The sequence below is a fragment of the Parasteatoda tepidariorum genome, chromosome 10 (assembly GCF_043381705.1).
Source record: "Parasteatoda tepidariorum isolate YZ-2023 chromosome 10, CAS_Ptep_4.0, whole genome shotgun sequence".
NCBI lineage: Eukaryota > Metazoa > Arthropoda > Arachnida > Araneae > Theridiidae > Parasteatoda > Parasteatoda tepidariorum.
Window position 1 is genome coordinate 22,650,831 of NC_092213.1, and position 23,534 is coordinate 22,674,364.

At 28.8% G+C, this 23,534-nt stretch overlaps 1 protein-coding gene across 3 annotated transcripts in view; it reads right to left on the reverse strand.

Moving 5' to 3' along the window:
- LOC107450710 (monocarboxylate transporter 5) overlaps window positions 1-17,681 on the reverse strand; it is a 52,049-nt gene extending 34,368 nt beyond the window's left edge. Inside the window, exons 1-2 of one of the 3 annotated variants that reach the window (XM_016066569.3) lie at window positions 17,474-17,681; window positions 16,823-16,955 (exon numbers count right to left, since the gene is read on the reverse strand). In XM_016066569.3, the coding sequence (XP_015922055.1) occupies window positions 16,823-16,828 (6 nt within the window). In that variant the 5' untranslated portion in view covers window positions 16,829-16,955; window positions 17,474-17,681. Of the gene's footprint in view, window positions 1-16,822; window positions 16,961-17,469 lie in introns of all 3 variants that reach the window. The other 2 variants (XM_016066568.3, XM_016066566.3) reach the window with 2 other exon arrangements.
- Between the last annotated feature and the right edge of the window lie 5,853 nt (window positions 17,682-23,534).

Consider the following 23,534-nt stretch of genomic DNA (forward strand, 5'->3'; position numbering starts at 1 on the left):
TTTATCGCTAATCAAATTTCCAACATTTCAACCAGCTATATGAATTAAATTTCAACTAAAGCTCTGCGCCTTATTTCAATATAAGTTTCAATCCACTACAAGAATTTATCAACCATTTTATTGTCAACATAACATCGTCAGGCCTATTTCAAATACTTTCCGATTAGATATTGCGGGGATTTTATTTATTTACTGTGTCAACCTTCATCTATCAAAAGGTACCTCTAAATAGAATTGAGTTAATATGTCTTATATACTAGTGATTTGGTATTTAATATTTGTAGTGGTAGTTAGTTATGCCACATCTGTAGTATTTTTCTTAATCGATAATGAATTGATTAAGCAAGATAATTATAAATTATTTCTTGTATGTTGAATGGCAACAGTCTGGATGATAAATGGAACAGCTATGGTGAATAAATATTTGCTAACCTTCTGAATAAGTCTCTCTTGTATTAAGGTGATAAAACAACACTTCAATATATTCCTCAAATTTCAAATGGAGCTCTGTGCCTATTCAAGTTACAATTTTTTTCATAAATGATACAAGCAAAATTAACCAAGCAAAAAATTTACCTTATTCAGACCGAAGGAAATTAAAACAGGCATATCTAGAAGAAAAATTTAAAAGTTTTAAAAATCGTTATTAAGTAGATAAAATGTAAAAAAAAATAGTGTTATTTTTTTTCAAACCAGAAACGAAAAGCGTTGTACTCATTTTTTTGTTTTTAACGATTATCGCCACTGGTAGTCCTTCCCCCCTGAGTCTTTCAAAGATGATGCATCCTGCTTTTTCCGTTTTAGGACTGACAAAAATAATTTTTTTCTTCTTTTCAGTTTATTAAAAAAAATTTTAATTTTATTTTAACGTATTCTTTTTATGCTTCTCTTAACAAAAAAAGATATATAACAAATGGTACAAAGGAAAGTAGAATATAAAAGGTTATAAAATTTAAAAAAAAGTATTAGAATCCAGTAAAACAGAAACGAAAAATAAATAGATTAATAAAATAAATCCTACTTTAACAATTTGATTTTGTTTATTGATTTCATGTTTATACTTCACAATATGTATGACAGGATGGGAAACAAATTAGTTGAGATGAATGTAGCGCTTCTTTTAAAACTAAGTCCAAAAATGAAATCCAAAACTTATTTCTATTTTCTTGTAAACCATAAGTTATTTTGAAGTTATTTATGAGATTCTATTTAAACAAAAACAACTTTGGAAAACATTCCGAGAATAGTTTCTAAAAATCTTTTAAAACATTTCAATGTAGTCCAGAGTTATGTGACTTCTCCAAAAGTGCTTCTTCTTTTCATAAATAATTCTCACGCGATCTTTTGTCACAACTTCATTTTTTTAAAAAAAAAAAGTCTAAGCGTCTAGATTTATGAGTGCAATATAACACTCTTTCATATATTTTTGTTACTTTCTTTTTCGTTGCTTTAGCAATACTAAACTTCCACTGGTGATATATGCTTAGCTCACACAAAATAAGTATTGGCGATTAAAGAGATCGAATCTTTTGATGTCTTCTTTTCCCCGCCTTTTGGCTTTATTATATTTCCTAACCTCTATATTTTCTCACCTTTCGATTTAGTGACATTGGCGATATTTCTCACCTCTTTTATTTGAAATGCACGGAATAGACTTATTTTTTTCAGGTTTTGAACTTTATAATAGAGGAACAGTTTATTTAAAATCTGAATATCTTTTTTTATTCACAATACCTTTCAAACAGCATCACATATATTTATTAACATTATCTCTTAAATGACATCACATATATGTTAACCATACTATATTTAAATAGTATCATATTTATTTCATTTAAATTTTAAACTTTATAACGGAAGAATAGTTTATTTAAAATCCGAATATTTTTTTTCACTTTTAAACAGCATCACATATAGCTCGTGGGCTGCAATAGTGGCACAACTAAAAAAACACGTGTTTTGAACAAAGAACAGGTGTAAATATGAAAATAACATTCTTTTCAGCGGCAATACTGCTCAACTCATGATTCAACTTGAAGGTAATCTTCGTTTAAGAAAACTAAAGCATTTCTTATGCATTTTCCTTTGCAATGAAAACCTTAAACCCACTTATCTCAAAACATGATTTTTTGAGTTGTGCCGCTATTGCAGCCCATGTATGTATTAATATAATCGTTTAAATGACATGACATATATGTTAACCATACTATATATAAATAGTATCACGTGTATTTCATTCAGGTTTGGAACTTTTTAATAGAGGAATAGTTTATTTAGAATATGAATATTTTATTTATTCACAATACCTTTTAAACAGCATCACATATATTTTATTAATATTATCTTTCAAATAACGTCACATCTATCTTAACCGTACTAGATTTAAATAGTAGTGTATATATATATATATATATCTTAACCACAAGAAATTGCTTTACTGTAGCTTAAGATAGTTTGAGAAACTGTAGAACCACTGTGTGGCTTTCTTGGGAGCCCTTGCTTTTGCTTATAGCAATTGCATCTCTTTAACAGGACTTCTTCAATATTATCTNCTATATATATAGTATATATATATAGTATATATATATAGTATATATATATAGTATATATATAGAGTATATATATATATAGTATATATATATATAAACAAATATTTTATTGGTAGTATCCGTCTCAGAACCACTCCCACGGCTTTTCTTGAGAGCTTACATGGGCTTCTCCCGTTAAACCTAAGCATTGAAGCTGAAGCTCAAAGGAATATTAAACGTCTTATGTATCTTGGCTTATGGAAGGAATATTCCAAGCACTTGTCTTGGGGTCACCTTGTTTCGTAGGTGTCAGATATTCTATCTTTTATAATGCCTAGTTATTATATGCTACTAAGATTTGCTTTTCATAAGCTCCTTAAGATTCATTTTCCTACTAAAAATTAGTGGCTTGTTGCTGTTGTTTCCAATCCCATCTGGGATAGCGGAGCTATACCAGATCCATGAGGCCGTGAGTCTTCAAAAAATCGAGGAAAAGGAGAGGTATCTCAAGAACCTCTTCCATGGTGAAGTACAGGCAATCAAGTAGATGGTGAGGACTAGCCTCGATGGAGTTGCACCTTTTTCACGATGGAAAAATTTTAATTTGTGCACTGAAAGTGAGACTCTTAGTATGCCCACTGACAAATCTACAGGTAGCTGTTTGGTCGGCACGTGTACCCTGAAGGTCAAGGGCTCCTCCAGGACGCTTGCGGGGATACCAATTGTGATCCGGTGGAACAAGCCAAGCTTTATTTACTTTAGATTTGCGGATGGAAAATAATTCAGAGTAATGCTAATGCCTTAAATCTCTTCAGTGGCTTAAAGGCAACTGTCTGGTATGGTACACCGATGGATCAAGGCTTGGTTTTGAATCAGGGGCAGGAGTTTACTGCTATAATGATGGTACTAAACACCACTTTCCTCTAGGTAGTTATGACAATGTTTTTCAGGCTGAAGTTTATGCTATCATCTTGTGCTGCAGAATATGCTTAGATAGGGGTTATCTAAATATACCTATCCAAATCGGTTCTGACAGTCAGGCTGCTCTCCTATCTTTATCAAGATAAGAATTCACCTCTTCGCTAGAGTGGGAGTGCTTCTCGTGATCTTTCAACTCGTAACAGGGTATACCGACATTGGGTACCTGGACATATGGGTATTGTTGGAAATGAGCTGACTGATGAAGCAGCACTGGCTGGCCCCTGTCCGATTTTCTGGGATCCTGAACCAGCTTTGGGAATATCTACCAAATCATTCAAGGCATCCATATTCAAGCTGTATGGCAAAATTACAAACGAACAATGGCGCAACTCGGATGGTCAAAGACGCTAAAGAGCTGAATCGTGAGTGTCCTAGTGTGCACCAAAAAGAGCTTCTTAAGCTAAACAGGAACAGTTTGAGGAAGATCATTGGTCTTCTCACTGAACACTCCACCCTCAGGAGACATAATGAGTGTTGTATCTGATTGTCATCTTGAGGAGGTGACTTCACGACATATACTTTGTGATTGTGAGGTCAATTTTTTCTCAAAGATTTGAGCATTTAGGGCAACATTGCATTAACCCCTGGGAACTTCAAGATATTCCTGTAAGGTGTTTGCTAAACTTTGTTTCAGCTATAAGGCTTTCCTGTTAATCATGATTTATGGTTTGCATACAATAGACCTCTGGCCGATGTGCCCTGCTCTTTGGAGCTGCCCAACCTCTATCTCTAATAATTTAATACTTTAAATAACTGACATATTAATTATATATTAATGTAATACTTTAAATAACATGACATATATGTTATTCATATTATGTTTAAATAATAAGAAATATATTTAATTTGTAGTATATTTAAATTGTATCTTATACATTTTACCATTGAACTACGTTGAATACCATTCCCTATATTTTATTTAAATTATCTTCGAATGTTGCGCATATATTTTCTTTATAGCATTTTTAAATCGTATCATTTGTAATTTATTTGCACTATTTTTAAATAGAAATGTGTGATTTATTAATAATAGCTTTGAATACAAATAATTTATTTATAGGGCTAATGAATGGCAACTATAAGTATTTTATTTCTATATTTTTTAAAACTAATTGAAAATTAAAAAAAAGTATTGGTAATTTTAGATTAGATTTTATACAATTGTTTTGTTACAACTTTATGAATTCAATTCCGAAATTTTATTAATATGTTATGGTACTTCTTTTTTTGTTGATTCATCCGTGTGTCATTTTTATTTACGTTGATTAGGAAAAGTAATTAAAATGCAAATTTCACTAGCGACAATGTTAGAAAAATTAGCTGATTTAAATGCATTATTTCTTCAATTTTCATTTTTGCTTAATAAATAGATAAATAATAGAAAATCCTACGTAATTTACTGTGTTGTTCTGTTCGTTATTACGTTAGAATGACCTAACCATTTATAACAATAGAAAGGCAAACTAATTTGTTGCCAACAGCCGAAAGCCATTAAAAAATGATAAATCAATTTTTACTTAGATTATTTCCTAAATCGATGATGTTGTTGATGTGGAAAGTAAAATAATAAAAGAGACTAGTGTGGCAAGTGTATCGAAAACAAAAACTAATGTCATTTTTTTTTTTATTGCCTCTATAATTATGAAGAGTTAAGTACGATTTAAGATATTTTGGCATAGTTAAAAATAAAAACGCCTGTAGTAAAGTTAAAGTTGTGTTAAAGTATTTTTACTTTATTCCTTACTTTTTAAAAAAACTAAGTAGAAATTTCTTTAAAAAAAATTAAATACTCTACAGCATGTCTTAAAAACGTTATTCAGCTTGAATATAAAAATAATTCCAGCAAAAGTGAAAAACTAAGAAAGATAATTGTTTTTAAAAATTTCTAAATTTCACAAAAAGCTTAATTAAAGACTCTTGTCATTCTAACGTAAAATTATTTCTTTTAAGGAGGAAACTTTTTTTAAGACGCATCCAGAAAAAAAATGAATTTCTTCTTAGTACTTTTGATATATGGTAGTAAAATGAAGTGCATGTTTTTAAATTTCCTTAACTGAAAAAAAAAAAAGTTTATTTCTGCGTAAGTTCTTTTTTTATCATTTAAAAAAAGTATGTGGCATGTTTTTACCTTCTCATTGAAAAAGAAAATATTTAAAGAAAATATTTAAAGAAAAGTTTTGCCTGTCTATTTTCATTAGCGATATTCTAGGTGAAAACTCCTTATCTAAAAATCTTGATTATTCGTATATTTTAAAACGCTTTTAAACCACAACAACCACAGAAATACAGAGTGTCCCGAAAATCAGACAGAAAATAATTTTGATAAAGAAACATGTGTTTTATTATTTTAAAATTTTGAACTTTTTAATAATTATTTAAGTATAATACAGTGTGGTTTTGTGTCGAAAATCGTATCAGGTAATGTGGGAGCTTTGCTGTTCTACACTTATTATTTTAATGACATTTCTTTTCAAACATGTAGTTGAATTTCATTGATACTCAACTTCATCGTTTGAAGCATTAATGACCATAGACTATTGAACATAAAACTTAAGCTTAATAAACCTCATTTAAAATCCAACTGCCTATTCATTAAAATTAAATACTAATACATTATGTATTAATAACAATTTTAATTAGGTTTTTCAGTATTACATATTTATAGGTCTGTTAAAGCTAATATTAGCAATTTCAATTTTTATATTTTTTCTTTCTTCCTAAGATGACGGTAAAAATTTGAAAATACTACTCACTTGTTTCAATTCCTCTATACCAGCTAATTAAGAATTATGTATGTTAATTTCAATATGTTTTCGCTCTGTGTAATGGTTAGATACGATGTGTTAGATACAACATGTCTCACTTTTGTCAAGGCCGCTGATTTTATATTTAATTCAACAAAAGATATGTTATATTCAATTTGCTTCAGCTCTATTGGATCCGATATGTTAAATTCAATATGTTCTTCTTCCCCCAAGGTCTCTAATTATGTATCATGCATGTTAGATTCAATGTGTGTTAGATCTAACATTTAAATACGATGTTAAGATACCACATGTCTCCCTTTTCTCAAGGTCGCTAATAATCTATGTTAGATTCAATATTTTTTGGGTTCTATTATATCCGATATGTTAGATGTGTTCTAAGAAAAAAATTTATTAAATCCGATATGTTAATTCAATATGTTCTACTTGCCCTAAGACCACTAATTATATATTATGCATGTTAGATTCAATATGTTTTCGATCTAATTGTTGAATACTATTAGATCTACATGTCTTACTTTTCTCAAGGCCGCTAATAATCTATGTTAGATTCAATATTTTTTGGGTTCTATTATATCCGATATGTTAGATGTGTTCTAAGAAAAAAATTTATTAAATCCGATATGTTAATTCAATATGTTCTACTTGCCCTAAGACCACTAATTATATATTATGCATGTTAGATTCAATATGTTTTCGATCTAATTGTTGAATACTATTAGATCTACATGTCTTACTTTTCTCAAGGCCGCTAATAATCTATGTTAGATTCAATATTTTTTGGGTTCTATTATATCCGATATGTTAGATGTGTTCTAAGAAAAAAATTTATTAAATCCGATATGTTAATTCAATATGTTCTACTTGCCCTAAGACCACTAATTATATATTATGCATGTTAGATTCAATATGTTTTCGATCTAATTGTTGAATACTATTAGATCTACATGTCTTACTTTTCTCAAGGCCGCTAATAATCTATGTTAGATTCAATATTTTTTGGGTTCTATTATATCCGATATGTTAGATGTGTTCTAAGAAAAAAATTTATTAAATCCGATATGTTAATTCAATATGTTCTACTTGCCCTAAGACCACTAATTATATATTATGCATGTTAGATTCAATATGTTTTCGATCTAATTGTTGAATACTATTAGATCTACATGTCTTACTTTTCTCAAGGCCGCTAATAATCTATGTTAGATTCAATATTTTTTGGGTTCTATTATATCCGATATGTTAGATGTGTTCTAAGAAAAAAATTTATTAAATCCGATATGTTAATTCAATATGTTCTACTTGCCCTAAGACCACTAATTATATATTATGCATGTTAGATTCAATATGTTTTCGATCTAATTGTTGAATACTATTAGATCTACATGTCTTACTTTTCTCAAGGCCGCTAATAATCTATGTTAGATTCAATATTTTTTGGGTTCTATTATATCCGATATGTTAGATGTGTTCTAAGAAAAAAATTTATTAAATCCGATATGTTAATTCAATATGTTCTACTTGCCCTAAGACCACTAATTATATATTATGCATGTTAGATTCAATATGTTTTCGATCTAATTGTTGAATACTATTAGATCTACATGTCTCACTTTTCTCAAGGCCGCTAATAATCTATGTTAAATTCAATGTTTTTTCGGTTCTATTGTATCCGATATGCTAGATGTGTTTTGAGAAAAAAATTAATTAGATCCGATATGTTAGATTAGATTCAATATTTTCTGTTTTCCCAAGGCGGCTATTTACATAGGTTGCATTCAACACATTTCCCATTCGATACGTTGAATTCATCTGATATGTTCAATCCGATATGTTTAATATGTTTTCGATCTAATAGTAAGATACTATTTGTTAGATACCACCCGCCTCACTTTTTAAGGCTGCGCCAATAATCTATTTTAGATTCAATATGTTTTTGGTTATGTCATATCCAATATGTTAGATGTGCTTTGTGAAAAAATTGATTAGATCCGATATGTAGATTTGATATATTTCACTTCCCCAAGGTGGCTAATTACATAGGTTGCATTCAATACGTTTCAGATCCGATGCGTTGAATTCATTGTTTCACTTCCGCAAACGACAACTAAAACCTTTGACAAAAAGATATTTAAAGTGTTCGATTTCGTACTCTTTAAAGTAGGGATGTATTTTTCATTAAATAAATAAATAAATCATTTATTTCTTTATTATGCCTTTGACTATTTATTGGAGTGAACTTGAATAGTTTGCTTCAATAAAATTTTATTCAAATACACGGGAAACAGCAATTATTAATGTTGCTATTAATCAAGTTTTATTGCATAAATGCGGTTTCATTTCATTTAAAAATTCTTACAGAACAGCATATTTTATATATTATGCCCCAACCAAATACTTAAAAGAATTTATGGCACATTGAAAAGTTTTTATTGTTGGAGAAGGGATGAATCATGATATGAGATCCTTATTTTTCTATTTTTGCATTCGAATTCTTTCAAAACTAAATTTTTTTATTGTTTTGAAAAAACCTCTGTAGTTCTCTAAATGATTTCAAACTAAAGAATGAAATGTTTTTTAAAAATACGATTCCTTAATTTTTGGGATTTCAACACTTGGTGTGTGATAAATGTGTCTTTAGAATTTCGATTTGTTGCACACCAAATTTAAAAAATTCTGCATTATTTATGCAAAGATTTAAATAATAATGTAGCTAAAATTACAATAAAAACAGCTTTTAAAAAATGTTTCAACATAATTTAAAAATTATCTTATTGAAATTAAAAAAAAACTTCTTTATGCTAATTTCATATTTCATTTCTTGCACATTTCTTGCATATATTTTATGCATCTTATTAAGTGATTCGAAAAAATTTTGCACGCCGTTATAAATTTCGTTTATGCAAAGATTGAAATTTTTTTAAGAATAATTATTATTTGATTTAATAGTACAAGAAAAATTTTATAAGTCATAAAATTTTTTTAATAACTTTAAAGTATGTAATACAACATTTTAACAAAACCGGGGTGAATAGTTCTTGAAAAATCAAGTTTTGAATCATTCGACTTTTAAAAATTTGATTAATAAGAAACTATTCTACCGATTTCGTTATTTCATGGATTATAGGAATACTACCTCTTTAACGCCAATTGAAATATTTTATCTTTGTTTCCTAATTATATTTTTAGGTTTTTAAAAATAAATTTTATGTTCGAATGAAAATAATATTTTTTCTAAATTTCGTATTACCATTCGCTTGTGCTACAGTAATTTTAGTTACAACTATATTTTACTAACTTAAGTAAGTCGATGTATTTTTTAAATTTTTTTTTTTGGGAGTGGCTAAAATAAATTTATAGAGGCCAAAAACGTAGCAAAGAAAGTTAATGCAGCTAAAGTCATTGATATGTTAGTATTTACGAGTATGAATACAGGCAATTAAGAAAAAACGTTAGAACAGTCAAATAATCATAAAAAAAATGATATTCAGACTGTTAACAACGAGAAGAATAGTTAATCGACCGTTTTCACCTGATTCTGATTTGTGGAAACAACCAAATTTTTGTCCTCGCCAACTAGGTTCACCTTATGAAAACACTTAGTTCCTTGCAGCTTTTATACACATCGTAAGCGTGAGGGTAAATCTGTCATTCTCATGAGAGGATGAACGGGGGTTCAAATCCCAGCGTTGATGACACAATATCTAATATATATAATTCTCTTACGTGGTTCCCAAATTTTGTCTGTATTTCTTTTCCGCCGGTGGCAACGTTTGCTTTATTTTGTTTACGTTACCATTTCTCTTACACGGCGAATCGACCAATGATTGACGCTAAAAATGTCACATGTCAAATCTAGCTGAGGTGGCTCAACATATAACGCTTTTAAAAACGGAAACTGAAATAACCAGAGAGCATCAGCTGCGGCAATCTCATACTATTAAGCTAGGCAGAAGTGAGTGGTCTTTGTCGATAGATCTATATTTTAATTTTTTATCGAAAGCGCTTTTTTTCACGAATTTATATATTACGAATTTATTTGACGATTTTCGATTTATATTACGAATTATACTATAGCACATTTCTAATAGGTTTAACGAATTACATATCATTTATTTGAATTCAAATTTATTTTAATGACTTAGTATTTACTAAAAAGATGTAATTTTTTTAAAAAAAGTCATTATATGGATTTGAATGATTGTTTTGAATTCTTAGAATTTTGTGCATTTGCAATGTACCTAAGTTAGTAGCGAGCGAAGCAAACCATATAAGATTGCGTAGCAATTTTCGGGGGTTGGCGAGCGTTAGCGAGCTGGGGGCTCAGCCCACTAGTATCTTAAATTACTTCAGCATATGAAAAGTTTCCAATGTCCCGCATTCCTCAATTGATGAACCAAGGGGCCGGGATAGCCTGGTCGGTAAGGGCGCTGGGCCTATATCCAAGAGGTCATGGGTTCGATCCTCGCCGGCCGAAGACTCCCCGTGTAGTAAATGGTGACTGATGCACGTTAAATCTGTCGAGTCTCAAAGTCCTCCATGTTCCCACAACAAATCAATACCTCTGGGGGTACTGATCCAAGAGTTTCCTTGTCTTCTGGATTGGTTCAAAATTACAAGGCTACGGAGTTGAACGTAAGTAGTCGTAAACCCATGAAATTGGGTCGGCTGTTCAACGACGGTTATAAAATAAAATAAAATTGATGAACCAAGTCAATGAGAATACTCTCACACACGTATAGATGGCAGCACCTCAAAGTTTTTTTGTATAAATAAGTCTAGTATTTTCCAGCTCTCCTATTAGATAAACTAATTAAGCCACTTTCTTCGGTTCATTTGACGAAACCACAACCTAATTCCAATGTTTATTACTTAACGTAATGCTTAATATGATCTATGTCCAGTTAAATTTTGTTTTCAAGTTTCTGAAGCCATTCTAGAATGCACCCGAATTATGCATTTATTAGATGAAAAATCGTATAGCGTTGCGCTTACAGTTTTAAACATATCAGTTGTAAACGGTTTTAAAACCGTAAAAGTAAAGAAATATTTCTAACCGTAAACTTTGTGGTTAATTGGATGGACAAACTAATTTTAGAATAAAAGTTCTAACAAAATGATGAAATTATGATCCTTCTTTATTTTTAATTCCTTTAAAGTAATGAAATATTTAATTTAATTCAAATTAATTTTGTAGCTAAAACTCTGTTATTATTTTTTGAATTCGTTTCAAGTCTTTTTAGCAAATCGTTTATTCTCTACAGTTTAGGATGCCTTTAAATTTAAATTAACTTTTTCCCTAAACGATATCTTTAGGGGACGCTATTACTCCTAAGGACATCGTTTACTGAATCAACTCTCTTAAAGAGATATTATTTAAGGATAATCACGACACGAGGTAGCCCTTAAGGCTTTAAACAAATTATCATATAAATGAGTTTCACTAAATTCTTTTTCTTAAATTGCTTTTTAAATTGTGTTTTTAAGTATTTAAAGGCACTTTTGTTTTCTGAAAATTTACTGCACACATTCTTTTATCACTGGAGTTAAGCATTTATTTTTCAAATGTTCAAAAGTTTATTAACCACTCCTTTTACAGTGCTTAAAGAATAATTTGGAAACAATGATTCTATAGAACATTTAAAATATAACTTCATTTTAAATAAGAAATGACGGAGTGGAACTTTAAATGTTTTAAAAGAGGAAAAAAGTTTTGCTAATCTAAGTGCTTTAAAAAGTTTTGCTAAAAATTGATACAACTATTTGTTTAATAATATTAAAAACAAGTTTTTTCGAGTTGAAAATTTATACTAATTGATAGAACGAATGAAAAGTATATTAATTTTATTGCATCTATAATGAATTTTAGGTTAGATATAGTATGCACGCATCTTTGTTCGTGGCGCTTTTAGTTTCTTAAGTTCTACACCCCATTAAAATTAATGGAAATAAATGGAAAAATTTTGATTCAAATACTTCTTCTTTTTATTCGATTGAAATATTGTTAAAAATTAGGAATTAAAATTCATTAAATAACCTTTGCAATCAATCTCACAAAATCCAGTAATGTATCAAATTTTTTTTCTTCTGAATCTTAAAATTCACTATATTAAGAATCACTATATTAAGAAAACGTCAAATTTCATCTGTGAAATTTAGTTTTTAATTTGAAATAATCGAATTTTCAAATTCTTAATAGACAAATACTTTCTGCTAAATAATTAATCTAGCGATATTGTGAAACAAAATATTAAAGATTCAGCTTCACAATGAAGCTATTGCGTTTTTCTAATTTCTTTCTATTTTTATCTTACACTCTTCATAAACATATCACCTTATCAAATTAAGCATCTACTAAGCTATAAATTTGTATAGCTTATATACATTTGTATAGCTTAGCAAAATAAGAAACGGTCCACCCTGAATAACTTTTGATCTAATGATTGGATCTTCATTTTTTAGGAGTCAATCTTAATATCTGAATGGGGTGATCTCACACATGCTAATTAATTACTGCATACGATATTTTAAGCTACGAAACATATCTAATATACATAATTCTCTTACGTGGCTCCCAAATTTTGGCTGTATTTCTTTTCCGTCGGTGGCAACGTTTGCTTTGTTTTGTTTACTTTACTATTTCTCTTACATGGCGAATCGACCAATGATTGCCACTAAAAATGTCACATGCCAAATCTAGTTGAGGTGGCTCAAAATATAGTGCTTTTAAAAACGGAAACTGAAATAACCAGAGAGCATCAGCTGCAGCAATCTCATACTATTAAGCTAGGCAGAAGTGAGTAGTCTTTGTCGATAGATCTCTATTTTAGTATTTTGTCGAAAGCGCTTTTTTTTCCACGATTTTATATATTACGCATTTATTTGACAGTTTTTGATTTACATCACGAATTATAGTATAGCACATTTCTAATAGGTTTAACGAATTACATGTCATTTAAATTTATTTTAATGACTTAGTATTTACTAAAAGGATGTAATTTTTTTTAAAAAAAGTTTTTATATTTATTTGAATGATCGTTTTGAATTCTTCGAATTTTGTGCATTCGCAATGTACCTAAGTTAGTAGTGAGCGAAGCGAGCTTGATTTTCGAAGCAAACCATATAAGATTGCGTAGCAATTTTTGGGGGTTGGCGGGCGTTAGCGAGCAGGGGACGCAGCCCACTAGTTTTCTTTAAACATTTATCGACGGAATCGAATTTCTGGCCCCCAAGATATAGGGGGTAGCCGCAATCTGGAAAATATGGTCCCAATAGTTTGGTTAGGAGAACGGTCTAAATCCAGGACCTCTTAATGTTAGCCTTTCTGTGTATTTCGTGATATCTCAAGAACTTTTTAAGTGAATTGAGAAATTTTCGAACACAATTACAGACCTTGTTTGTCCAAAGATAATTCTATGCAAAATATAACTTTTAGTAAATGTTTAACAATTTATTTAACAACAATCGAAAAAATTTTGAATTGCAAGGTATAAAATTTTTCACATAATTAAAGAATGTAATTTTTAATAGCAAAATACAAAATTGGAGAGAAATCGGTTAAATAGTTTCAGAGAAATTAAGATAAAGTCGTATTTTTTAAATTCAATTTCTCAGGAGATATTTAACCAATTTCGCTCATATTTTGTATTTTGCCATTTAAAATTACAATGTTTCAAATTATTTAAAATATTGTATACCTTACTATTCAAAATTTTTCGTCTATTATTAAGTAGAATAATAAAATATGATTAACATTTACTAAAATTTATATTTTGAATATATTTTGAATCTTTGGACAAACAAGGTTTACAATTATGTGCGAAAATCTTTTAATTCGTTTAAAAAGTTCTTGAGACATTGTGAAATACTCAAAAAGTAAGATTAATATTAAAGAGTTAAAAATTTGGACCACTCTCTTGATCATATTTCCTAGATTGTGACTACCCCCTGTATTTTGGGAATCAGAAATCCAAATCCGTTAAAAATCAGGTACGTTTATTCAGAGAAAGTACGTTTTAGTGTCAGATTTCGTAATTTAAAAATATCGTATGCAGTAATTTTCATATTTAAAGTGAAGCCCTCAAACCATTAAAATTAGGTTCTAGAACGTGATGATTAGATCAAAAGTTATTTAGGGTGGTCGGTTCTTTTATTATGCCACTATACATCGGTGTTCGAAAGTTAAACTAATGCTTAAAATGGGAAAGTTCGTGAGTAAATATGGGTCAAATTGAACGATATCACACGTGAAGAATCACAGATTGAAAATAAAACAGTGTATCTATGCAAAACATTTAAATTGACTTTGGCTGGCTGAAAATATGCACTCACGCCAAAAAACAATTTATATGCTATGTGAAGAAGAGGCAGGCTATTAACAATCGTTGTGCTTGAAATCAAGTTAAATGATGGAAAAGCCAAAGTATGGAACAAAGTCGTCAAATGGACATGCTTTTAAAAGGAAGAATTATTTCAATGCTTGAATGAGGGCCGGGATAGTCTGGTTGGTCGGGCACTGGGCTCATGTTAAAGAGCTCGGGGGTTCGATCCAAGGTCGGCCAAAGACTCCCTGTGTAGTAAATGGTGGCTGATGCTCGGTAAATCTGTCGAGTCTCAAAGTTCTCCATGTTCCAATAATAAATCATATCTCTGGGGGAACTGATCCAGGAGTTTCCTTTTCTTCTGGATTGGTTTAAAATTACAAGGCTACGGAGTCGAACATTAGTAGTCGTAAACCCAAAATTGGGTCGGCTATTCAACGACGGTTATATAAAAAACACCTCTGGGGGGTACTGATTGATGACTTTCCTTGTCTTTTGGATTGGTTCAAAATTACAAGGCTACGTAAGTTGAACATTAGTAGTCGTAATCCCAAAATTGGGTCGGCTGTTCAACGACGGTTATAAAATAAAATAATATAAAATAAAATGCCTGAAGGAGGACGATTTCTATATGAAGTGTCTTAAACTCTGTAGATGCCTCAGTTTAAAATATCAAGATGGTAGCTGGAGTTTCAAATAACGAAATATGTTACCCGTACAAAGCAGGGCTAAAGAGAATAGAAGGGCTGGTTCACTCCTTTGAAGTATCTCTTGCCGCGCCGATCCTCTGACGTCACTCTAGTGACGTCACTTTGGCGCAAAGCTCGCACTTTTACTTCAAGAACGGAGCGTTTGGCCTTACTAGCTCTAACTAATATTGGATCATTTCTTTTTGCGAGATATTCTAAGACATTTGTTATTTTCTATAATGACTTTCCTCAGTTTTTGCAGTGAATTTACAAGAATTTAAAACTATTATCGAAATGCCAGTTTGCGCGATTGCAACTTGCAAAAATTCTGATATAAAAACAAAAGGAAAAAGTATAATTTTTCGCGTGTTCCCTAAAGTAAATGAACAACTATGTAAAGAATGGATTCCGAAATGACACAGTTAATATAAAACCGCAATACGTTTATTCTGTCGTAAAGAACTTTTATAAAAATTCATTATCTAAATAGAAACCGCCTCGCTACTTCATAAAGAAAGGCAGGTGAAAAGAATTAAAAAATAGATAAAGTCAAAGAAAATTAAAATGTAAGTAAAAAGTATAAATAAAATATATAGTATATAGTTGAAATTCTCCTAATTTCATAACATATTTTTTAATGTAGTTATTCTAAATATTTATGATTTTTTTTAAAAATTATATTCTCTTCAATTTAAATATCTATAAATTATATCATCGTAAATTTAAATGTCTATAAACAATTGTAAAATTTCTAATGTCATTATGAACCTAAATTATTATTTTGTTTCAGTAATTAGCGTTTAAGGTTGATGTTTCCTAATGATTAAGTATGAACAAATTGCTATTAACGACATATTTTAAAATCAGGGATTCTAAATTTAACTTAACTTATCTTTATAAAAGAATATGTAGATAAAAAAAGTGTCGATATATGCCTTCATTTTTCTTAATAGTTAAAGTTAAAACTGAACTTTTTAAAATAAAGTATTTATCGTGTCATTTTCACCAACTAGCAAAACATTTTTATAAGTTTAAAATGGTATTTTTTTAATATAATAACCAAGAAAGTTTTTTTTGAACTATGTTTATGAACGGAAATAATGTGTTAATTACGTAAAGTTTGAAGGCTAATAACCAGAAAAAGTCTAACTTATTTTTACAAGAGAAAGATGCAAAGTTATCATATCTTTGCTTGCGATCTCCGAGATCTGTAGACACAGTGACGTCATGAGGAGGGAAATCGTAGCTTCAGCTCTAAGAGCGGAGTGAAGTAGCCCTTGTATTCTCTTTAGCCCTGCGTACAAAGTCGGTAAAGAGACGAACAAGACCTATATTTGGCAATGACTGCGAGTATTTGGCGATAACTGTTAGATATCTAGGTGCCTATATTTAGCGATATATTTGGCGGCTATATTTGGCGATAACTATTAGAGAGGCAGTTGCGTAAGAAAGCTTGAAGAGCATGAAACTCGTTTTCAATTAAAACATATTCCGAAGAGATATCCCGTCAAGGATAGTAATGGTGTTAGCACACTAACCTCCATCTCTTTGACACTGGATGGCTAAAGGTTGCAGAGACGAAGATCTTGAGTCTTATGTTCGCTTGTTTCAAGGTGCTATTGGTCTTGGACTCATAATACTCACAAGAACTTGCTTTGCCAAGGTGCGATCCTGCACTGAGCAAAAAAAGTAAAATTATAACTACCAGAACATAGTAAAATTTATTGAGTTTCAGTCTCTATGGGAACATAAAAATGTTTGGTAAGTTTTAACGAAGTGCTATGGTAAGGATTTAGGTAAAATTAACATTAAAATGTGGTTTTGTAATGTGATAAAATTTGATAAATGTGTTAAAATTTGGTTATGCTATCATTACACCTTAAAGCATGCATAAAAATCATTTATTAGGTTAAATTTACAGTTCAGTTTTGTATTCTTTACTAAATGTGTGGCATTAAGAACTGCAGTTTCGTGAATCAGAATTTCCGGAAAGCCGTTACCATATGAACGGAAACATTTCCAAATGAATTGTTTAAATTCCATATATTTATATTCCATATATTTTAATTCCATATATTTATATTATTAATTGTTGAAATTCGATAGGTCTTCTTAGCCAGAATTATGTTTTTTTTTTTATCAGAAATATCATAAGCATACATTATGGCAATTTTACCAGACTTACTTACTCCTACATCTTTTCAACGACATCATGAAAAGTGAAAATATCCTGCGCATGCAATAATCTGCTCCAGTTCTTAAATGGATTGAGCAAGTGAGGTATATGCTCGGTGGACAAATTGCAGACCATCCACACCCATCAAACTCAACACCACTGCTAAAAAGAACTCTCCGTAATGCTTAGAACTTTTTGCGGTCACTCTTGTCGCACGTATGCTCTCAGTCATTGCTCATCATGCATAAATAATAGAGCCAACCATTAATCTTATTAAACAATGAAACAATCTATTTCTTTTAATTTTTCCACTTAAATTTAAACAATGATGTTGTTTCAGAGTGAGTCATTGACTAATTAAAAAAGAAATATCCTTTTTTAACTTTGATTTATCACGATATAAAGACATTATTCTGGCATATCACGTTTCCTGCCATTTTGACTTAAAATATTCACATAAACATCAATTAAATTAACCTTTTTGACACCAGTTTATACTTTTATCATTGCCTTATAATTGTTTGTAAAAACTGTAAAATATGAACATAGTACTGTTAGAAATTTAAATGTCATTTAAAATGTATGAAAATTTAAAAACTGAAAGAACAATTGCGGAAGAAAAAGAAGGAAACTATTTCAAAATACCATAAATTTATTTTAAAAAAAGCCTTTTTCATGATTATTGGAGATCTTTTTATTGTACCAGGTAACAATATACAGCACGTTAGATCGTTTTAAAAAAAATTCAAGAAATGATATGAAACAGACAAACTAAGCAATAAAAATTCATTTTATTTTTTAAAGTATAAACAGTTTAATATCCACTCGTTTATTACGTCTTTTTCATGAGATGAATAACCATTAAATAAAGTTATTCGAATTTCCAAGCTCCCCTTGATATCAATATTTTTATTACTTTTTCCAGAACTATCTCTTGAAGTATTGTTGTGCCAAGAAAAATAACAAAAGTGACTTAATATAAAAGAAAAACAAATACTTACACTTATATCTCGAGGAAGAAGCAACATTACTTTGGTACACATTATCGATTTCGGTTTATCCCTTCTCAAATATTGAAAAGGGGGACTTTTCTCCACCAAGCATTATAGGCAATTCCATGTTCTTTATTGCAATGGTTTTCACATCCAACATGGATTCACACAAGCTAACGCTCTTTGAAGAAGCGCGTAATTTATTATCATCGCAAGCTTTTATCGCATAAAGAATGTCCTTTATTTTATTTTTATTAAACTATTTATCGCTCGCAATAAGTATTTACTATATAAAGGACTGATAGGGTGATGTTTGTATTTTATACTTTGTTTAGTCAACGTAAATCTTAGCGGCTATCGTATAACTTTCTTAAGGATTTGCAATTATATTTACCAAATGAGAGGCAAGGTAGTTTTCTGTTACAAAATAACTTAATATTTATTGTTAAATTACACACTGTGTAAAGAAGAATAAGGACTTATAGTTTTATTAAGATTGTCTTAAGTGTTCATTTTTTTATTCATTAAAATTATTAGAAACTATAATGATTGGAAACTTGCTTGCTTTAACTAAACTTCAACTAAAGCTTGCTTGTTTCTAATTTTTAATTTGAACAATAAATAGCTTGTAGCTATTTATTGTTTAAATTAAAAATCTAGTAGCAAATTATGACTTTTTTTCTTTCATTCTTACGTTCTTCTATATTCACATAAGCTACCGCTCTTTGGGTAAACGTTAATTTATTGTCATCGCAAGCTTCTATCGCATAAAGAATATGCTTAATTTTATTTTTATTAAACTATTTAACTCTTGCAATAAGTATTTACTATATATAGTCTAAAAGGGTGAAAGATTGATGTTCGTATTTCATACCTTTTTTAGTCAACGTAAACGGTTATTCAACGTTTGCGTTTAACTCTTTTAAGGATTTGCAATTATATTTACCAAATGATGGGCAAAGTAGTTTTCTATAACAAGATAACGATCTATTTTCTGTTTAATTACACATTGTGTAAAAAAGAATAAGGACTTATAGTTTCATTAAGATTTTTTCAAGTGTTCCTTGTTTTCTTCATTAAAATTATTGGAAGCTTCTTTATAATATTTTATTGTTTCATTCAAATTATAATATTTTATTGTTTCATTCTTACTTTCTTTTATTTTCACAGAATCTAACGCTCTTTGAAGAAACGTTAATTTATTGTCATCGCAAGCTTTTATCGCATAAAGAATGTCCTTTATTTTATTTTTATTAAATTATTTATCGTTCGTAATAAGTATTTATTATATATAGGATATAAGTATTTACTATATATATAAATTTTTACTATGCATCGATCCTTGTATTTTATACTTTATTTAGTCAACGTAAATCATTGCGTCTATCGTATAACTCTCTTAAGGATTTGTAATCATGTTTATCAAATGATAGGCTGAAGTTCTATAACAAACTAACTTGCTACTTACTGTTTATATACACATTGTGTAAAGAAGAATAAGGACTTACAGTTTCTTCTTGAGTGTTCGTTGTTTTATTCAATAAAACTATCAGAAGCTTTAATTATTAGAAACTTTTCTACCAAAGTATGGTTTGTAGTTATTTATTGTTTAAATTAAAAATCAAGAAAATAATTATGACCTTTTATTATTTCATTCTTACACTCTTTTATATCCAAAAAAAAAAAAAACCAACGCTCTTCGAAGAAGTGTGTAAGTTATTGCCATCGCAAGCTTTTATTTTATCTTTTATTTTATTTATATTCTATTATTTATCGCTCGCAATAAATATTAACTATATGTAAGCCCGATAGAGTGAAAGATTGACGTTTATTAATTTATACTTCATTTAGTCAAAATATATCCTTGCGTCTATCGTGTAAGGATTTGTAATCATATTTACCAAATGATAGGCTAAAGTTCTATAACAAGCCTTGCTACTTTCTGTTTATATGCACATTGTGTAAAGAAGAAGAAGAAGGACTTATAGTTTCTTCTTGAGTGTTCATTGTTTTATTCATTAAAATTATCAGAAACTTTAATTATTAGAAACTTTTCGACCAAAGTATCGTTTGTAGTTATATATTGTTTAAATTAAAAATCAAGGAAAAATTATAAACTTTTATTATTTCATTCTTACGCTCTTCTATATCAAAAAAAAAAAAAAAACTAACGCTCTTTGAAAAGGCGTGTGACTTATTGCCATCGCGAGCTTTTATCGCATGAAGAATATCTTTTATTTTATTTATATTCTATTATTTATCGCTCACAATAAGTATTAACTATATGTAAGACCGATAGAGTGAAAGATTGATGTTTATTATTTTATACTTCATTTAGTCAAAATATATCTTTGCGACTATCGTATATAATTCTTTTAAGGATTGCAATTGTATGAATTATAAGCAAGGTAATTTTCCATAACAGATATTTATCGCTCAATTTCACATTATGTAAAAAGAATAAGAACTTATAGTTTCATTTTTAAGTTGTTCTGAAGCATCATTGTTTTTTGCATTAAAATTCTAAGCAACTTTTTGACTTTCTTTTTAGGATCTGTATTAGTGAATACTAAAGGAATCAAATACTTTGCAGTTATTTATTTTTTAAGTATAAATAATGTGATGAAAGTAAAAGATGGCATTGTTTAATATTTAAATTTTAAATTGCTTTTTTTTCGGTTTCTTATCTATTTGATTTCGGCTATTCTATTTTTTTATTTTAAGATCTGAATTTGCAGATACTAAATGATAGTAAAAGTATTTTTATAACAAAACATAGCTTGTAGCATTTTATTGTTTAAATTAAAAATCAAGTAAAAAATTATTACATTTTTACTTTATTTTTAATCTTACTTTATTTTATATTCTTTCATTTTTACTTTCTACTGTATTGTTGAGTTTTTTTCCCCTAAGAATTATTAAAATCTTTTTATTCTTCGTTTTAGAATATACATTCGTGCTTAGTTTTACCAAATAACAGGAAAGAAAATTTTCTTCTAAAGAATGATTTGTATCTGTTTATTGTATAGTTATTGTGTTACAAAGTAAGATTTCATTGCTTTATTTTTTAGTTTTAATTTGTTGTTTTTCTTTATTAAATAAATGGAATTTTTTCGTCTGTTGTATTTTTCGCTGTAAAGCATATGAAATGAAGATGAAGATAAAACAAAAGAAAATTACAGACATATGAAAAAAAGGGAAAAAAAAGGATAAAATCTTTTTAAAAAAATCTGGAAGATAAAAGATATAATCTTTTCATCAGCCCACCCGATTATATCCGCAAAAAAGAGGGCTTTCAGATATTGTATCAATATAGCCAAAGCAAAATATATTAATACAATAGTGTGAGGAGCACTCAAAAAAATTTTTTTTACAGGAATTACAACAAATAAAATAGAGCACAATAAGTAAAAATAACACGTAAAAACAGAAAATAAAATAAAATAAAAGAAAAAGAAACTATAAACTATATAAAATGAAACTTGTTGTTTCTCTTAATTTTCTTCGTGTTTTTTTGTATTTATTTATTTATTATATATAGTAATTNATATATATATATATATATATATATATATATATATATACATACATACATACATCTATAGATATATATAATTATGTATGTATGCTAACATGATTATTGCATGTTGTATACTTAATTTTATTTAACAATTCTACTATTAATCTATTTTTGTCTCAGACATTTATTCTAAAAGTATGTACTGATTCTTTGTAATTCTAATTTTCCGTTGTGAAATTAATGAAAGAATTTAATAAATATAATATATACTTCTACACAAAGCAATAAAGTTTTAACAAATGCATAAAAGACTTAATAATTGTTAAAAAGTAATGAAATAATCCATTTCTTCTTAAAAACTGCGAAATACTGCATTATACTTTCAAAAATAGTTTGGAAAGCAATCTAAAAGAAATTCGAAAGTGCTTAGAGATCTGATTTTAAAGGTAAATTGCTCCAACTTTTTTGAAAGAAGCGTTATAAAAATTTCCGAGTATTAATGCATGAATGAATACCAATTCCATAGTGTATTGAGTACTAGACAAAATGACTATTTTTCATTTTTTTTGCTCATTTCCTTTATCTTTTTCACTGGTCCGGAAATACAAGGCCCGGGACAAAAGTGAGACAAAAGATAAAATTTGCTATCGAATATTTTCCACGAAAGGAAATTGTATTTGCTTATTCAATTTAAGCATGTCAAATTCTAATTAAATATGCTTTTTTTACAATATAGTAATAATCTTTTTACGATATAAAATTTAATTATATTATTTTAGAGCTTGGCTTTTATATTTTTTGACAACTATTTAACAGAAGCGTTATATATTTAACATAAATGTTATTGACAAACATTTCACATAAATATTAAAAGTTTTAATGTTACATTTATGTCAGATGAATAATTTCGGAGTATTAATTTTGTATAATTTTCTGTATTAGTTTTGTATAGTAATAGGGACATAAAAGTACCTTTTGGTGCGCTTTTCTTAAGAAACTGAAGAATTTATTTTTATCAACTTTTGAAATTAGTCACTAAGTTCGTTAATAAATGGTGCTTTAACCACCTGAAAGAAACTATAAAATAATGTTTTCAAAGCAACTATTAGTTGAAGTTACAACGTGATGCAATTTGAGGACAAAATGGCAAAATTAACTGTAATGCGTCACTTGGAATATCATGATATGCAGTAAAGAACTATTTCTTTATAGTTACATTTTTTATTCTTTATAAATTTTTAAACTAATTTTGAAATTCAGTAAAAAAAAACTATTTGATTTCCTTAGCACAACGCAGCAAACCATATATCTTCTCATTTTATTTAGTTGGTTTCTTAAATATTTTATTAATTTTGACACTATAATTTGTACCTTCTAGCCAAAAAGTATGTGGTTATTTAGTTTCATGATTTTTGAGGTTTAATCTTAGTTTATCAGTTATGATTTAATTTCAGGTGAAAAGGTTTTCACATAAAATAAACAATAATGATGTATAGCAAATGGCGAAGAATAAGATTAGACTCTACATGGAGAAAAATAATTCTGGTAAAATTTCATATGAT